Source organism: Staurois parvus, unplaced genomic scaffold (genome assembly GCF_062004578.1).
Source record: "Staurois parvus isolate SC_StPar_1 unplaced genomic scaffold, SC_StPar_1.0 ptg001115l, whole genome shotgun sequence".
Lineage (NCBI taxonomy): Eukaryota > Metazoa > Chordata > Amphibia > Anura > Ranidae > Staurois > Staurois parvus.
In genome coordinates this window covers 1-13,363 of record NW_028318911.1, presented here as the reverse complement: position 1 = coordinate 13,363, position 13,363 = coordinate 1, and the positions used below count along the sequence as shown (strand labels likewise).

Below are 13,363 nucleotides of genomic sequence, written 5' to 3'. Positions count from 1 at the left end.
GGGAGAGCGGATACAGTGAACGCGGGGTCCGGGGAGAGCGGATACAGTGAACGCGGGGTCCGGGGAGAGCGGATACAGTGAACGCGGGGTCCGGGGAGAGCGGATACAGTGAACGCGGGGTCCGGGGAGAGCGGATACAGTGAACGCGGGGTCCGGGGAGAGCGGATACAGTGAACGCGGGGTCCGGGGAGAGCGGATACAGTGAACGCGGGGTCCGAGGAGAGCGGATACAGTGAACGCGGGGTCCGGGGAGAGCGGATACAGTGAACGCGGGGTCCGGGGAGAGCGGATACAGTGAACGCGGGGTCCGGGGAGAGCGGATACAGTGAACGCGGGGTCCGGGGAGAGCGGATACAGTGAACGCGGGGTCCGGGGAGAGCGGATACAGTGAACGCGGGGTCCGGGGAGAGCGGATACAGTGAACGCGGGGTCCGGGGAGAGCGGATACAGTGAACGCGGGGTCCGGGGAGAGCGGATACAGTGAACGCGGGGTCCGGGGAGAGCGGATACAGTGAACGCGGGGTCCGGGGAGAGCGGATACAGTGAACGCGGGGTCCGGGGAGAGCGGATACAGTGAACGCGGGGTCCGGGGAGAGCGGATACAGTGAACGCGGGGTCCGGGGAGAGCGGATACAGTGAACGCGGGGTCCGGGGAGAGCGGATACAGTGAACGCGGGGTCCGGGGAGAGCGGATACAGTGAACGCGGGGTCCGGGGAGAGCGGATACAGTGAACGCGGGGTCCGGGGAGAGCGGATACAGTGAACGCGGGGTCCGGGGAGAGCGGATACAGTGAACGCGGGGTCCGGGGAGAGCGGATACAGTGAACGCGGGGTCCGGGGAGAGCGGATATAGTGAACGCGGGGTCCGGGGAGAGCGGATATAGTGAACGCGGGGTCCGGGGAGAGCGGATATAGTGAACGCGGGGTCCGGGGAGAGCGGATATAGTGAATGCGGGGTCCTAGGTTTAGTAACACTAACTCATAGCGTGCCTTCACTTTTTACAAAGCGGCTGGATTCCTGGACTTCGGCCTTTAAGACGTAGAATGATCAGTGACTTCCTTTGGTATCACTTGCCTCTCGCTTTTAGATTGCAAGCTCCTGTGGGCAGGGCCCTCCTTACCTCTTGCTCTTGAAGTGGACCGTCTCCCATTACTTTGAAGAGCTCTGTGCACACTGTTGTTGCCATATAAATCCTGCGTGTTCAGAAATTCCCTGCTTATTGAACTGCCCACCCTCAAGCAATGTAGACATGTCCCCCCCCCACCCCCTCACCCGCAACCCCAACACCAGGAGCTGCTTCCTGACGTGATGTCGATGGAAGCTGAGGATCCTCCTAGCAAGTCTCCGCCCCCTGCCCTCACCAGGCCTGGAAGCCCAATTGTATAGCGGTCATGTGACCTCAACGTCAACCCGTACAGTAATCAGTGGTAACGGTTTATTATAAACAAAGCCATTGTGTTACACGGTGATGATTTATAGTGTACTCAAAGATTGGGGATCAGCAGCACTGTAACATGTTTTTCATTTTAATTTGGAACAAAAAAACATTTCAGCCTGACCGTCTCCCAAGTTAAAGGGGCTGAAATGAAAAATGAACAAAGCATATCCTTCCATAGTTTGTGATTGCCTTTGTCCATAGCACATAGAAGCGACAGGAGAGAACAGACAGAATTCACACTATGTACTGTGGACTGAGGCAAGAACACACTACAGCCTCATAAAGAACACAGCATATCTCCAGAAGGCATGGCATAGAGCTGAGTGTAATCTGAGACCTGAGTCTCAAAGTAAAGCCCTACATAAACCTGTAAGTTATACCTCTTTTTCTGCAGCCATCTCTTCGCTACAGCCTTATAAAGCACACAGCTTTGCTCCAGAAGGCATGGCATAGAGCTGAGTGTAATCTGAGACCTGAGTCTCAAAGTAAAACACTACATAAACCTGTAAGTTATACCTCTTTATCAGCTACCATCTCTTCTCTACAGCCTCATAAAGCACACAGCTTATCTCCAGAAGGGAAGCGCAGCATAGAACTGAGTGTAATCTGAGACCTGAGTGGAGGGAATGGACACACCCCACCCTCTACACAGCCTCATAGGGAAAAATGCACAGCTGAGCTTGTCAATCAATCTGCTGTGTGCTGGGGAGGGGGCAGGGACTGTCAGAAGTGACAGGGAGAGCACACAGAATTCACACTGACAGCCTATGCCCAACCCCCCGCAGACAGTCCCACCCCCCCTCCTTCCCAGCACACAGCAGGATCAGCTGTGCACGTTTCCCTATGAGGCTGTGTAGTGGGTGGCACCTGTCCATTCCCTCCACTCATGTCTCAGATTACACTCAGCCCTATGCTGTGCCCCCCTGCCTTCTGGAGATAAGCTGTGTGTTTTGTGAGGCTGTAGAGAAGAGATGGTGGCAGATAAAAAGGTATAACTTATAGGTTTATGTAGGGGTTTACTTTAAAGATTTTCATTCAAATTTCCGAAGTAAAAAAAAAAAAACAAAAAAAAAAGTAAAAGTCCCCCAGTGATCATTTGGGTCGTCCGATTGCCCCTCCCCCCCCCCATAGATGTCCATGACAACACCTTGGCCTTATGTAACCGGAACGCTCTGTTTGATAACGATCTTCTGCCGTGTGCTGCGTTGTCCTGCGTCGGACGCAGCGCCGGCCGGACCCATGGCGGCGGCCATAGCGGCGTTGGGCAGGCCGTGAGCGGTGATGTATTTCTTGTACGCCTCGCGGATGATCTTGAAGGCCCGGGCGTTGTAATAGGGGATGTCGGTGATGGGGTCCCGGTACTGGGCCGGTTTGTGGGTGACCGGACACACCTCTCGGACCGGCATCTTGGCCTTGCTTTTGGGGAAGATCCGCTCGAAGGCTTCGTCGTCGGAGAAGGTGATGAAGGTGCGGGAGCATTTGCTGGCAGGGGGCCCCGTGGAGGAATCCCCCATCTGCTCATGCTCCAACCTAAAAGAACAATTATTTTTTTTTTTTAGGCGTGGTTTACCCGAGCGGCCATGTTAGGGGGTGTGGTCATGCAAATGAGCGCTCTATGCAGGGACTATAATGGGCACTCACCCCTCCACGTCCACGTTCTCCTCCTTCACGTTGAGCTCGGTGATGAGCGGCATGGTGGCAGAGTGGTAGCGAACGGTCGGCCCCACGCAGCGCCTCTTCTTCTGCACGTGCTTCTTCTTGTCGGCTTCTAGGCGCTCGTAATTCTCTGCCGTGACAACAGCGAGGGGCTGTTAGAGAACCGCCAAACAATGGAACACCACAGCTTTACCCCCAACTCCACCCGAAACTTGGATTTAGTTTTACATGGAGTAAGGAAGGATCAGACGCTGTCAGGATTTTACTGCTGTCCGTGAGCCCGCTGGCCGATTTCCCCCCCACTTCCTGTTTTGGTGACACTGTGTCAGAGCGACAGGATATGATGAGAAATCTCTCCACTACTGAAAGGGGGGGGGGGGGGGGCTAGAACCCCAGTGAGATTTGCACTATCTGTGCTTTATACATATCTTCATGAATAGTGTGTGACTCTGGGGGAGGGGGCATTAGAGTGTAAGCTCCTCTGTACAGAGACTGATGTGACTGTGGGGGAGGGGACATTAGAGTGTAAGCTCCTCTGGTACAGAGACTGATGTGACTGTGGGGGAGGGGACATTAGAATGTAAGCTCCTCTGGTACAGAGACTGATGGGACTGTGGGGGAGGGGACATTAGAGTGTAAGCTCCTCTGGTACAGAGACTGATGTGACTGTGGGGGAGGGGACATTAGAGTGTAAGCTCCTCTGGTACAGAGACTGATGTGACTGTGGGGGAGGGGACATTAGAGTGTAAGCTCCTCTGTACAGAGACTGGTGTGACTGCGGGGGAGGGGACATTAGAGTGTAAGCTCCTCTGGTGACTGGCTCAGCGTTCTCTGTACAGCACTGCGGTATATGTCAGAGCTATATAAATGTATAATAATAGTGTGCGACTGTGGGGGAGGGGACATTAGAGTGTAAGCTCCTGGGGTGACTGCCTCAGTGTTCTCTGTACAGCACTGCGGTCTATGTCAGAGCTATATACATGTATAATAATAATAGTGACTGTGGGGGAGGAGACATTAGATTGTAAGCTCCTCTGGTACAGAGACTGATGTGACTGTGGGGGGAGGGGACATTAGAGTGTAAGCTCTTCTGGTGGACTGGCTCAGTGTTCTCTGTACAGCACTGCGGTCTATGTCAGAGCTATATAAATGTATAATAATAATAGCATGAGACTGATGGAACATTAGAGTGTAAGCTCCTGTGGTGCAGAATCCGTTTCTCCTCCTATGAGCACACGCAGCCATCACATAACTCATCAGTGACCCAATACCTAGTGAGCGGATGTTGATCTCCTCAGTGATCTTTGCTTCCTCCAGTAGCTCCTCCTGCGTCAGGGGCCGGTCGGGATGGGGACCTTTCTTCTTGCGGGACTGGACCTGGCGCTCCTGCATGCGGAGGAAGGTCTGCCGGGTGTGCTCGGTGGTGGACTGACGCATCTGCTTCCGACCTGAAAAGGGAAAATGAACGCAAGACGTACGCGGCTGTTGTACGGAGCTCAGCCGACATCAGTTCCTGACTGTACAAATCCCCAAAGACAGACTCCAAACTCTTGTGGAAAGCCTTTCTAGAAGAATGGAGGATGTTACAGCCACAAAAAGGGAGGCCAACTCCACATTAACCACTTGCCGTCCGGCCGCTGTATATAAACGGCCGGACGGTGGCACTCCAGGGGCGGGTTGCCGTTCATAAACGGCGCCCGCCAGTTTGGACTGTGCACGCTCCCTGGGAACGCTCAGCACCGCAATCCGGTGTCCGCTGTGTCCTCTGGACACACTGGAACACCGACCGTCGTACGGGACCTCTGTGTGAGGTCCCAATCATGTGATCACTGATTGACCAATCAGTGATCACATGCAGAGTAGTAAGCAAGATGTCACTTCTGCCATCATTGCTTACTACATGTGAAATCTTTGAATGATCACAGAGATCACATGGTACAGGGCCATTCACAACAGCCTGTACCATGCGACAAGCTTGTGAGCAATCACAGCTCACACAGTGGTTCTCAATGGCTGCAAGAATGCAGCTAGAGAGAAGGAGAAGTGATTGCGTTTACAGCCTTTATGGGTGTAAAAGCAATCAGTGTAAAAAAACCAAAAAATCTTCATCACCCCCCACAAGTAGTACAGTGTCACCATGGTGGCACTACTGTTAGGGTGACAGCATGTAGGAAAAAAACCCCATAAATATTAATATAAAAAAATAAAATAAAAATGTAAAAAAAAAAAAATTTAAAAAATTATAATTTTTGCTTATAAAATAATTTGTTTTTTTGTTTTTTTACTTAAAAGATAACGAAATCAATTTTGGCCAAAATTTATGATGAAATATTATTTATTTGCAAAAGTGTATAAGAAAAACACTTTTTTTTTCAAAATTCTTGGCCTTTTTCATTTATATAGCAAAAAAAAAAAAAAAATCCCAGTGGTGAATAAATACCAACAAAATAAAGTTTTATCTGTCTCAAAATAAATGCTAAAAATTTCATATGGGTGCAGTGTTGCATGACCGCGCAATTGTCATTCAAAGTGTGACAGCGCTGAAATCTGAAAATTGGCCTGGACTGGAAAGGGTGAAAGCGTCCCGACTGGAAGGGGGGGGGGGGGAAGCGTCCCGACTGGAAGGGGGGGGGGGGAAGCGTCCCGACTGGAAGGGGGGGGGGGGAGAAAGCGTCCCGACTGGAAGGGGGGGGGGGGAAAGCGTCCCGACTGGAAGGGGGGGGGGGGGAAAGCGTCCGACTGGAAGGGGGGGGGGGGGGGAAGCGTCCCGACTGGAAGGGGGGGGGGGGAAGCGTCCCGACTGGAAGGGGGGGGGGGGAAGCGTCCCGACTGGAAGGGGGGGGGGGGGAAAAGCGTCCCGACTGGAAGGGGGGGGGGGAAAGCGTCCCGACTGGAAGGGGGGGGGGGGGGGAAAGCGTCCCGACTGGAAGGGGGGGGGGGGGGGGAAAGCGTCCCGACTGGAAGGGGGGGGGGGGGAAAGCGTCCCGACTGGAAGGGGGGGGGGGGGAAGCGTCCCGACTGGAAGGGGGGGGGGGAAAGCCTCCCGACTGGAAGGGGGGGGGGAAAGCCTCCCGACTGGAAGGGGGGGGGGAAAGCCTCCCGACTGGAAGGGGGGGGGGGAAAGCCTCCCGACTGGAAGGGGGGGGGGGGAAGCGTCCCGACTGGAAGGGGGGGAAAGCGTCCCGACTGGAAGGGGGGGGAAAGCGTCCCGACTGGAAGGGGGGGGAAAGCGTCCCGACTGGAAGGGGGGGGAAAGCGTCCCGACTGGAAGGGGGGGGAAAGCGTCCCGACTGGAAGGGGGGGGAAAGCGTCCCGACTGGAAGGGGGGGGAAAGCGTCCCGACTGGAAGGGGGGGGAAAGCGTCCCGACTGGAAGGGGGGGGAAAGCGTCCCGACTGGAAGGGGGGGGGAAAGCGTCCCGACTGGAAGGGGGGGGAAAGCGTCCCGACTGGAAGGGGGGGGAAAGCGTCCCGACTGGAAGGGGGGGGAAAGCGTCCCGACTGGAAGGGGGGGGGAAGCGTCCCGACTGGAAGGGGGGGGGAAGCGTCCCGACTGGAAGGGGGGGGGGGGAAGCGTCCCGACTGGAAGGGGGGGGGGGGGGGGAAGCGTCCTGACTGGAAGGGGGGGGGGGGGGGGAAGCGTCCTGACTGGAAGGGGGGGGGGGGGGGAAGCGTCCCGACTGGAAGGGGGGGGGGGGAAGCGTCCCGACTGGAAGGGGGGGGGGGGGGGGGAAGCGTCCCGACTGGAAGGGGGGGGGGGGAAGCGTCCCGACTGGAAGGGGGGGGGGGGGGAAGCGTCCCGACTGGAAGGGGGGGGGGGGGGGAAGCGTCCCGACTGGAAGGGGGGGGGGGGGAAGCGTCCCGACTGGAAGGGGGGGGGGGGGGGAAGCGTCCCGACTGGAAGGGGGGGGGGGAGGCGTCCCGACTGTAAGGGGGGGGGGGGGGGGAGGCGTCCCGACTGGAAGGGGGGGGGGGGGAAAGCGTCCCGACTGGAAGGGGGGGGGGGGGAAGCGTCCCGACTGGAAGGGGGGGGGGGGGGGAAGCGTCCCGACTGGAAGGGGGGGGGGGGGGGAAGCGTCCCGACTGGAAGGGGGGGGGGGGAAGCGTCCCGACTGGAAGGGGGGGGGGGGAAGCGTCCCGACTGGAAGGGGGGGGGAAGCGTCCCGACTGGAAGGGGGGGGGAAAGCGTCCCGACTGGAAGTGGTTAAAACAGAACTCCACCCAAGAAGGGAAGTTTCGCTGTAAGGCTTCACCCCCCCCCCCCCCCCCCCCCCGTGAAGGATTGGCACCTTTGGGGAGTGGGTAATGGCCACGGTTTGGAGGAGTGAGATGTCCAATCAGCTCACAGAGGGGTGCTGGTGGAGGGTCTACAAAGGTTTGTCCGCAGAGTGAAGCATTTGGTTCATTTTATGGCTTCATTGCACTTTTAGTCCTCGCAGCCCCGAGATCACAAGTGTGGCCGGAATCTCTCGAGGATCTCTCGTCGGGCATCATACTCACTGTCTACACTGTCCTCTGTGGTCTCCTGGGGGGGAGGCTTCTCAGGGCGGCTCTTGGGGGCGCTGCTTGATGCTGCATCCGCTTTAGGTTTGGGTTTAGGTTTAAGAAGCTTGATTGGCTCCTGCAAATGCCATGGTTGTATAAAAGAAAAAAAAAAGAAAGAAAAGGGAAATCAGGATATGTATTCATCACCAACCTTTCACTTTAATCATTTTGCTCCGGAGTACATCACATACCAACCCACTCCAAACACAAGAATTTTAGTATTCTGATTAAAGCGGAGTTCCACTGTAAAAAAAAAAAAAAAAAAAAAAATACAAAAACTGTAGCTGCTGACTTTTAAAAAAGTCACTCACCTGTCCCACAATCCCGCGGTGTCCTCCCCGCAGCCCGTTTCACCAGCCGTCTGGTGTTGCAGGCGCCGGCATCTTCAGTGTGGGTGACAGCTTGCAGCTTCACAGTGGGGTGCCCACTGCGCATGTGCGAGAAGCGCTGCGCTTTGTGAATGACCCCGTAGACTTCTGGGACCTGTCACGTGTCCCAGAAGACTATGGGGAGGGAGGGGGGTTGGGTTTGGGAGGACGACTTCCGCTTCCGATCGCCTAGGCGATCTCAGCGGAAGTGGGTACCTGTCAATTTCGGTACCAGCTCCCCAAAAGTTCCAATAATTAACCACTTCCCATCCGGCCCATGTATATAAATGGCCAGACGGTGGCAGTGCAAGGTCGGGTGGCCCCCTGCTTGTGCGCACTCCCTTGAGCGCGCAGCACTGTGATCCGGTGCCCACCGTGTCCAGAGGAATACCGATCGTTGGACGGGACCTCTGGCCAATCAGTGATCACATGCAGAGTAGTAAGCAAGATGTCACTTCTGACATCATTGCTTACTACATGTGAAATCTGTGAATGATCACAGAGATCACATGGTACAGGGCCATTCACAACAGCCTTGTACCATGTGACAGCTCACACAGTATTTCTCAGTGGCTGCAGGAATGCATCCAGAGAGAAGGAGAAATGATTGATTTTACAGCCTTTATGGGCGTAAAAGCAATCAGTGTGAAAAAAAAAAAAAAAAAAAATTATATATATATATATTCATCACCTTCCACAAGTAGTACAGTGTCACCATGGTATAAATAAATAATAATATAATAAAAAAAAAATGTTTAAAAATTATAATTTTTGGTTATAAACTAAAAGATAACAGAATAAATTTTGGCCAAGATTTATGATGAAATACTATTTATTTGCAAAATTTTATAAGAAAAACACTTTTTTTTTTAAGTTTTGGACCATTTCATTTACATAGCAAAAAAAATAAAAATCCCAGTGTCCGGACCGGAAGGGGGTCAAAGTGTCCGGACCGGAAGGGGGTCAAAGTGTCCGGACCGGAAGGGGGTCAAAGTGTCCGGACCGGAAGGGGGTCAAAGTGTCCGGACCGGAAGGGGGTCAAAGTGTCCGGACCGGAAGGGGGTCAAAGTGTCCGGACCGGAAGCGGGTCAAAGTGTCCGGACCGGAAGCGGGTCAAAGTGTCCGGACCGGAAGCGGGTCAAAGTGTCCGGACCGGAAGCGGGTCAAAGTGTCCGGACCGGAAGCGGGTCAAAGTGTCCGGACCGGAAGCGGGTCAAAGTGTCCGGACCGGAAGCGGGTCAAAGTGTCCGGACCGGAAGCGGGTCAAAGTGTCCGGACCGGAAGCGGGTCAAAGTGTCCGGACCGGAAGGGGGTCAAAGTGTCCGGACCGGAAGGGGGTCAAAGTGTCCGGACCGGAAGCGGGTCAAAGTGTCCGGACCGGAAGGGGTCAAAGTGTCCGGACCGAGAAGGGGGTCAAAGTGTCCGGACCGGAAGGGGGTCAAAGTGTCCGGACCGGAAGGGGGTCAAAGTGTCCGGACCGGAAGGGGGTCAAAGTGTCCGGACCGGAAGGGGGTCAAAGTGTCCGGACCGGAAGGGGGTCAAAGTGTCCGGACCGGAAGGGGGTCAAAGTGTCCGGACCGGAAGGGGGTCAAAGTGTCCGGACCGGAAGGGGGTCAAAGTGTTAGCATTTTTAGCATTTTTTTTGAGACAGATAAAGATTTAATTTGGTGGTATTTATTCACCGCTGGGATTTTTATTCTTTTTGCTATATAACATAAAAAGTCCAAAAATTGGGAAAAAAAGTGTTTTTCTTATAGAATTTTGCAAATAAATAATCTTTCTTCATAAATCTTGGCCAAAAATTATTGTTATCTTTTTAGTTAAAAAAAAAAAAAAAAAAAAAAAAAAAAAAAAAAAAAAGAAGGATAACCCAAATTACTTTATAACCAAAAATTATAATTTAAAAAATTTTGCTTTACATTTTTATTTTTTGTTTTTTTTTTTTTTTTTTTTTTTACATACTGCCACCCTAGCAGTACAGTACATAGTGACACTATACTACTTGTGGAGGGTTAGGTTTTTGTTTTTTGTTTTTTCACATTTATTTTATTTTTTTATTATTATTTATGCTTTTTTTTTTTTTTTTACATACTGCCACCCTGGCAGTACAGTGTCACCTGTACTACTTGTGGGGAGCGATAAAGAACATTTTTTTTTTTTTTTTTTTACACCGATTGCTTTTACACCCATAAAGGCTGTAAAAGCAATCATTTCTTCTCCTCTCTGGCTGCATTCCTGCAGCCATTGAGAACTACTGTGTGAGCTGTGATTGGTCACAGCTTGTCACAGGGTACAAGGCTGTTGTGAATGGCCCTGTACCATGTGATCTCTGTGATCATTCACAGATTTCACACGTAGTAAGCAATGATGTCAGAAGTGACATCTTGCTTACTCCTATTCATGTGATCACTGATTGGCCAATCAGTGATCAGATGATCAGGACCTCGCACAGAGGTCCCGTACGACGATCGATGTTCCACTGTGTCCAGAGGATCACGGTGCTGCGCGCTACCAGGGAGCGCGCACAGTCCAAAATGGCGGGCGCCGTTTATGAACGACAACCCGCCCCTGAACTGCTACCGTCCGGCCGCTTATATACATGGGCCGGATGGGGAGTGGTTAAGCTTTGACAGTAAAACCTGTAAGCGGATTGGCTCCCTTGCACAGCCGCACCAGATTCTGAGTGCTGCAGCTTCTAATGTGAGCAGCTCACAGTGTGCGGGGAAATGAAGGGAAGGACAGAGCCGGAACACCTGAAGGGAAGGGCGGAGCCCAGCTCTTTGTTCCGACTCTGATGGATGGCGGGGACTCTGGAATCAGATGGCTCTCGTACCTTGTAGGCTTTGGTCACCACCCTGCGCTTCTTTTTCGGCTCGTCCTCCTCGTGGTCGCTGGTTGGCTCCTCCCCCTCATCGATGTCAAAGTCGGAGTCCACTTCATCCTCGCTCTCGGAGCGGTCCTCGTTATATTCCTCGTCGCCGGATTCCTAATGGAGGTGAGATACACAGGAAGGTCATTAATACACATTACAGAGGTCTGGGCTACCTGCGGCAGGGCTTCTTGCACTGCAGGGCTACCGAATGGCTCCTTGCGCTGCTTCTCCCCACTGCAGTCTGAGCCCTGCTGTACAGGAACTGCAAGAAGCCGATACCGGACGAAGTTCAGTTCCTTTAGACCAGGTTTACACCAATGAGATCTGTCATGCGATTTGATGGTTCATTAACCTCTCCCCCTAGCATTTCTAGCTGTGGCCATCTTGAGTAAGGGCAAGTGATTCCAGTAGCATTTACTTCCTGGAATCCATCTGCACTCAGCTCAGGCGTGCAGGCAGGAGGGTGTGCTTAGCTGAGAAAACCCCTCCTGAAAACTTCTTGAACGTATGATGGCATTTACCTAAACCAGAAACAGGAAGTGACTAAAGAAATGCAAAAAAAAAAAAAACCCCCGCCCCAGCATTTCTAGCTGTGGCCATCTTTAGTAAGGGCAGGCGATTCATGTAGCATTTACTTCACAGAATCCATCTGCCCTCAGCTCACGCGTGCAGGCAGAAGGGTGTGCTTAGCTGAGAAAACCCCTCCTGAAAACTTCTGGGATGTAGGACATCATTTTTCTAGGCCAGAAACCAGGAAGTGACTAAACAAATGCAATAGAAAAAAACCACACACCCCTGCATTGCTAGCTGTGGCCATCTTGAGTAAGGGCAGGCGATTCATGTAGCATTTACTTCACAGAATCCATCTGCCCTCAGCTCAGGCGTGCAGGCAGGAGGATGTGCTTAGCTGAGAAAACCCCTCCTACCCTCCTGAAAACCTCTGGGATGTATGACATCATTTTTCTAGGCCAGAAACCAGGAAGTGACTAAAGAAATGCAAAGAAATAAAACCCACCCCCTCCACCCCAGCATTTCTAGCTGTGGCCATCTTTAGTAAGGGCAGGCGATTCATGTAGCGTTTACTTCACAGAATCCATCTGCCCTCAGCTCAGGCGTGCAGGCAGTGGGCTTAGCTGAGAAAACCCTTCCTCCCCTCCTGAAAACTTCCGGAATGTAAGACATTATTTTTCTAGGCCAGAAACCAGGAAATGCAAACCCCACCCCCAGCATTTCTAGCTGCGGCCATCTTGAGTAAGGGAAGATGATTCGTGTAGTGTTTACAGAATCCATCTGCCCTCAGCTCAGGCGTGCAGGCAGTGTGCTTAGCTGAGAAAACCCCTCCTGAAAACTCCTGGGATGTATGACACATTTGCCTAGGCCAAAAACCAGGATGTAAAGAAATGCAACCCCCCCACCCCACCATTTCTAGCTGCGGCCATCTTGAGTAAGGGCAGATGATTCACGTAGCGTTTACTTCACAGAATCCATCTGCCCTCAGCTCAGGCATGCAGGCAGTGTGCTTAGCTGAGAAAACCCCTCCTGAAAACTCCTGGGATGTATGACACATTTGCCTAGGCCAGAAACCAGGAAGAGACTAGAGAAATGAGAAAAAAAACAGTTAAAAACAAGTAAATATAATATACTGTCCTATCTATTTACTACTATTAGCAGCATAGGGAATAAAATACTAAAAATGTTGAGAGAGTGCCTGCGATTTGACAGTGAGAGAAGAATCAGAGCAGTGACAAGCGCCTCTCGCCGTCACTCTGCCCTCTCCTCCTATCAGCATGCTTCTGTCACTGCAGGGCTACCGACTGGCTCCTTGCGCTGCTTCTCCCCACTGCAGTCTGAGCCCTGCTGTACAGGAACTACAAGAAGCAGATACCGGACGGAATTCAGTTCCTTTGGCCCAGGCGTGTCCTACACCAGGTTAGACTGTTCTACAGGAGAGGTCAGGGACCTGTGAAGATCGCAAGGCTGCCTGCACAGAGTTACAAATTGTATTCCTCATTACCGGTTTGCCCGGAGTTCACATTTAAAGGAAACCTCCGCTTTACGTATTGGCGAGCCAGACGGGGCTTTCCTGCAGAACGAAGGAGAGAAACGACTTCCCGATGGAAGAAAGGAGACGTCTACGGTCACATCTCTGAGCACAAAGCCTGTGAGGGTGTCAGGCACTCAGTAGCCCCTCCCCTTCCCGGAAGTGACATCTCAGCCCCAGCTACAAGGCCTCCCCCTATGTGGTATAATAACAACACACCGGTTCAGGGCCCAGCTCCCACCCCCCCACCTCATTGAAGCCGCCGTAGGTGGTCTTATAGAACTCGTCCTCCTCCTCCCGCCCCAGCAGGCCGGACATGCGGTTCCCCGCCGTCTTCCTCGGCGCCCTCAACTCCGCCAGGCTCATGTTGGTGCCGCTGTCCGTGCGATCGACCGGCGACTGAGCGAGTCTGGAGCAGCAGGCCTGAAACAACGAGCGCGGAAC

The 13,363-nt window shown here is 53.0% G+C and overlaps 1 protein-coding gene across 1 annotated transcript; it reads right to left on the bottom strand.

The window, feature by feature from the left end:
• Positions 1–1,422: 1,422 nt before the first annotated feature.
• VPS72 (vacuolar protein sorting 72 homolog) lies at positions 1,423–13,357 on the bottom strand. Its single transcript, XM_089658958.1, has 6 exons — positions 13,169–13,357; positions 10,840–10,992; positions 7,594–7,714; positions 4,367–4,543; positions 3,081–3,225; positions 1,423–2,969 (listed from the first exon to the last, which is right to left on the bottom strand). The coding sequence occupies exons 1-6, from the start codon at positions 13,283–13,285 to the stop codon at positions 2,594–2,596; spliced, it is 1,089 nt and encodes a 362-aa protein (XP_089515084.1). The 5' UTR covers positions 13,286–13,357; the 3' UTR covers positions 1,423–2,593.
• Positions 13,358–13,363: the final 6 nt, after the last annotated feature.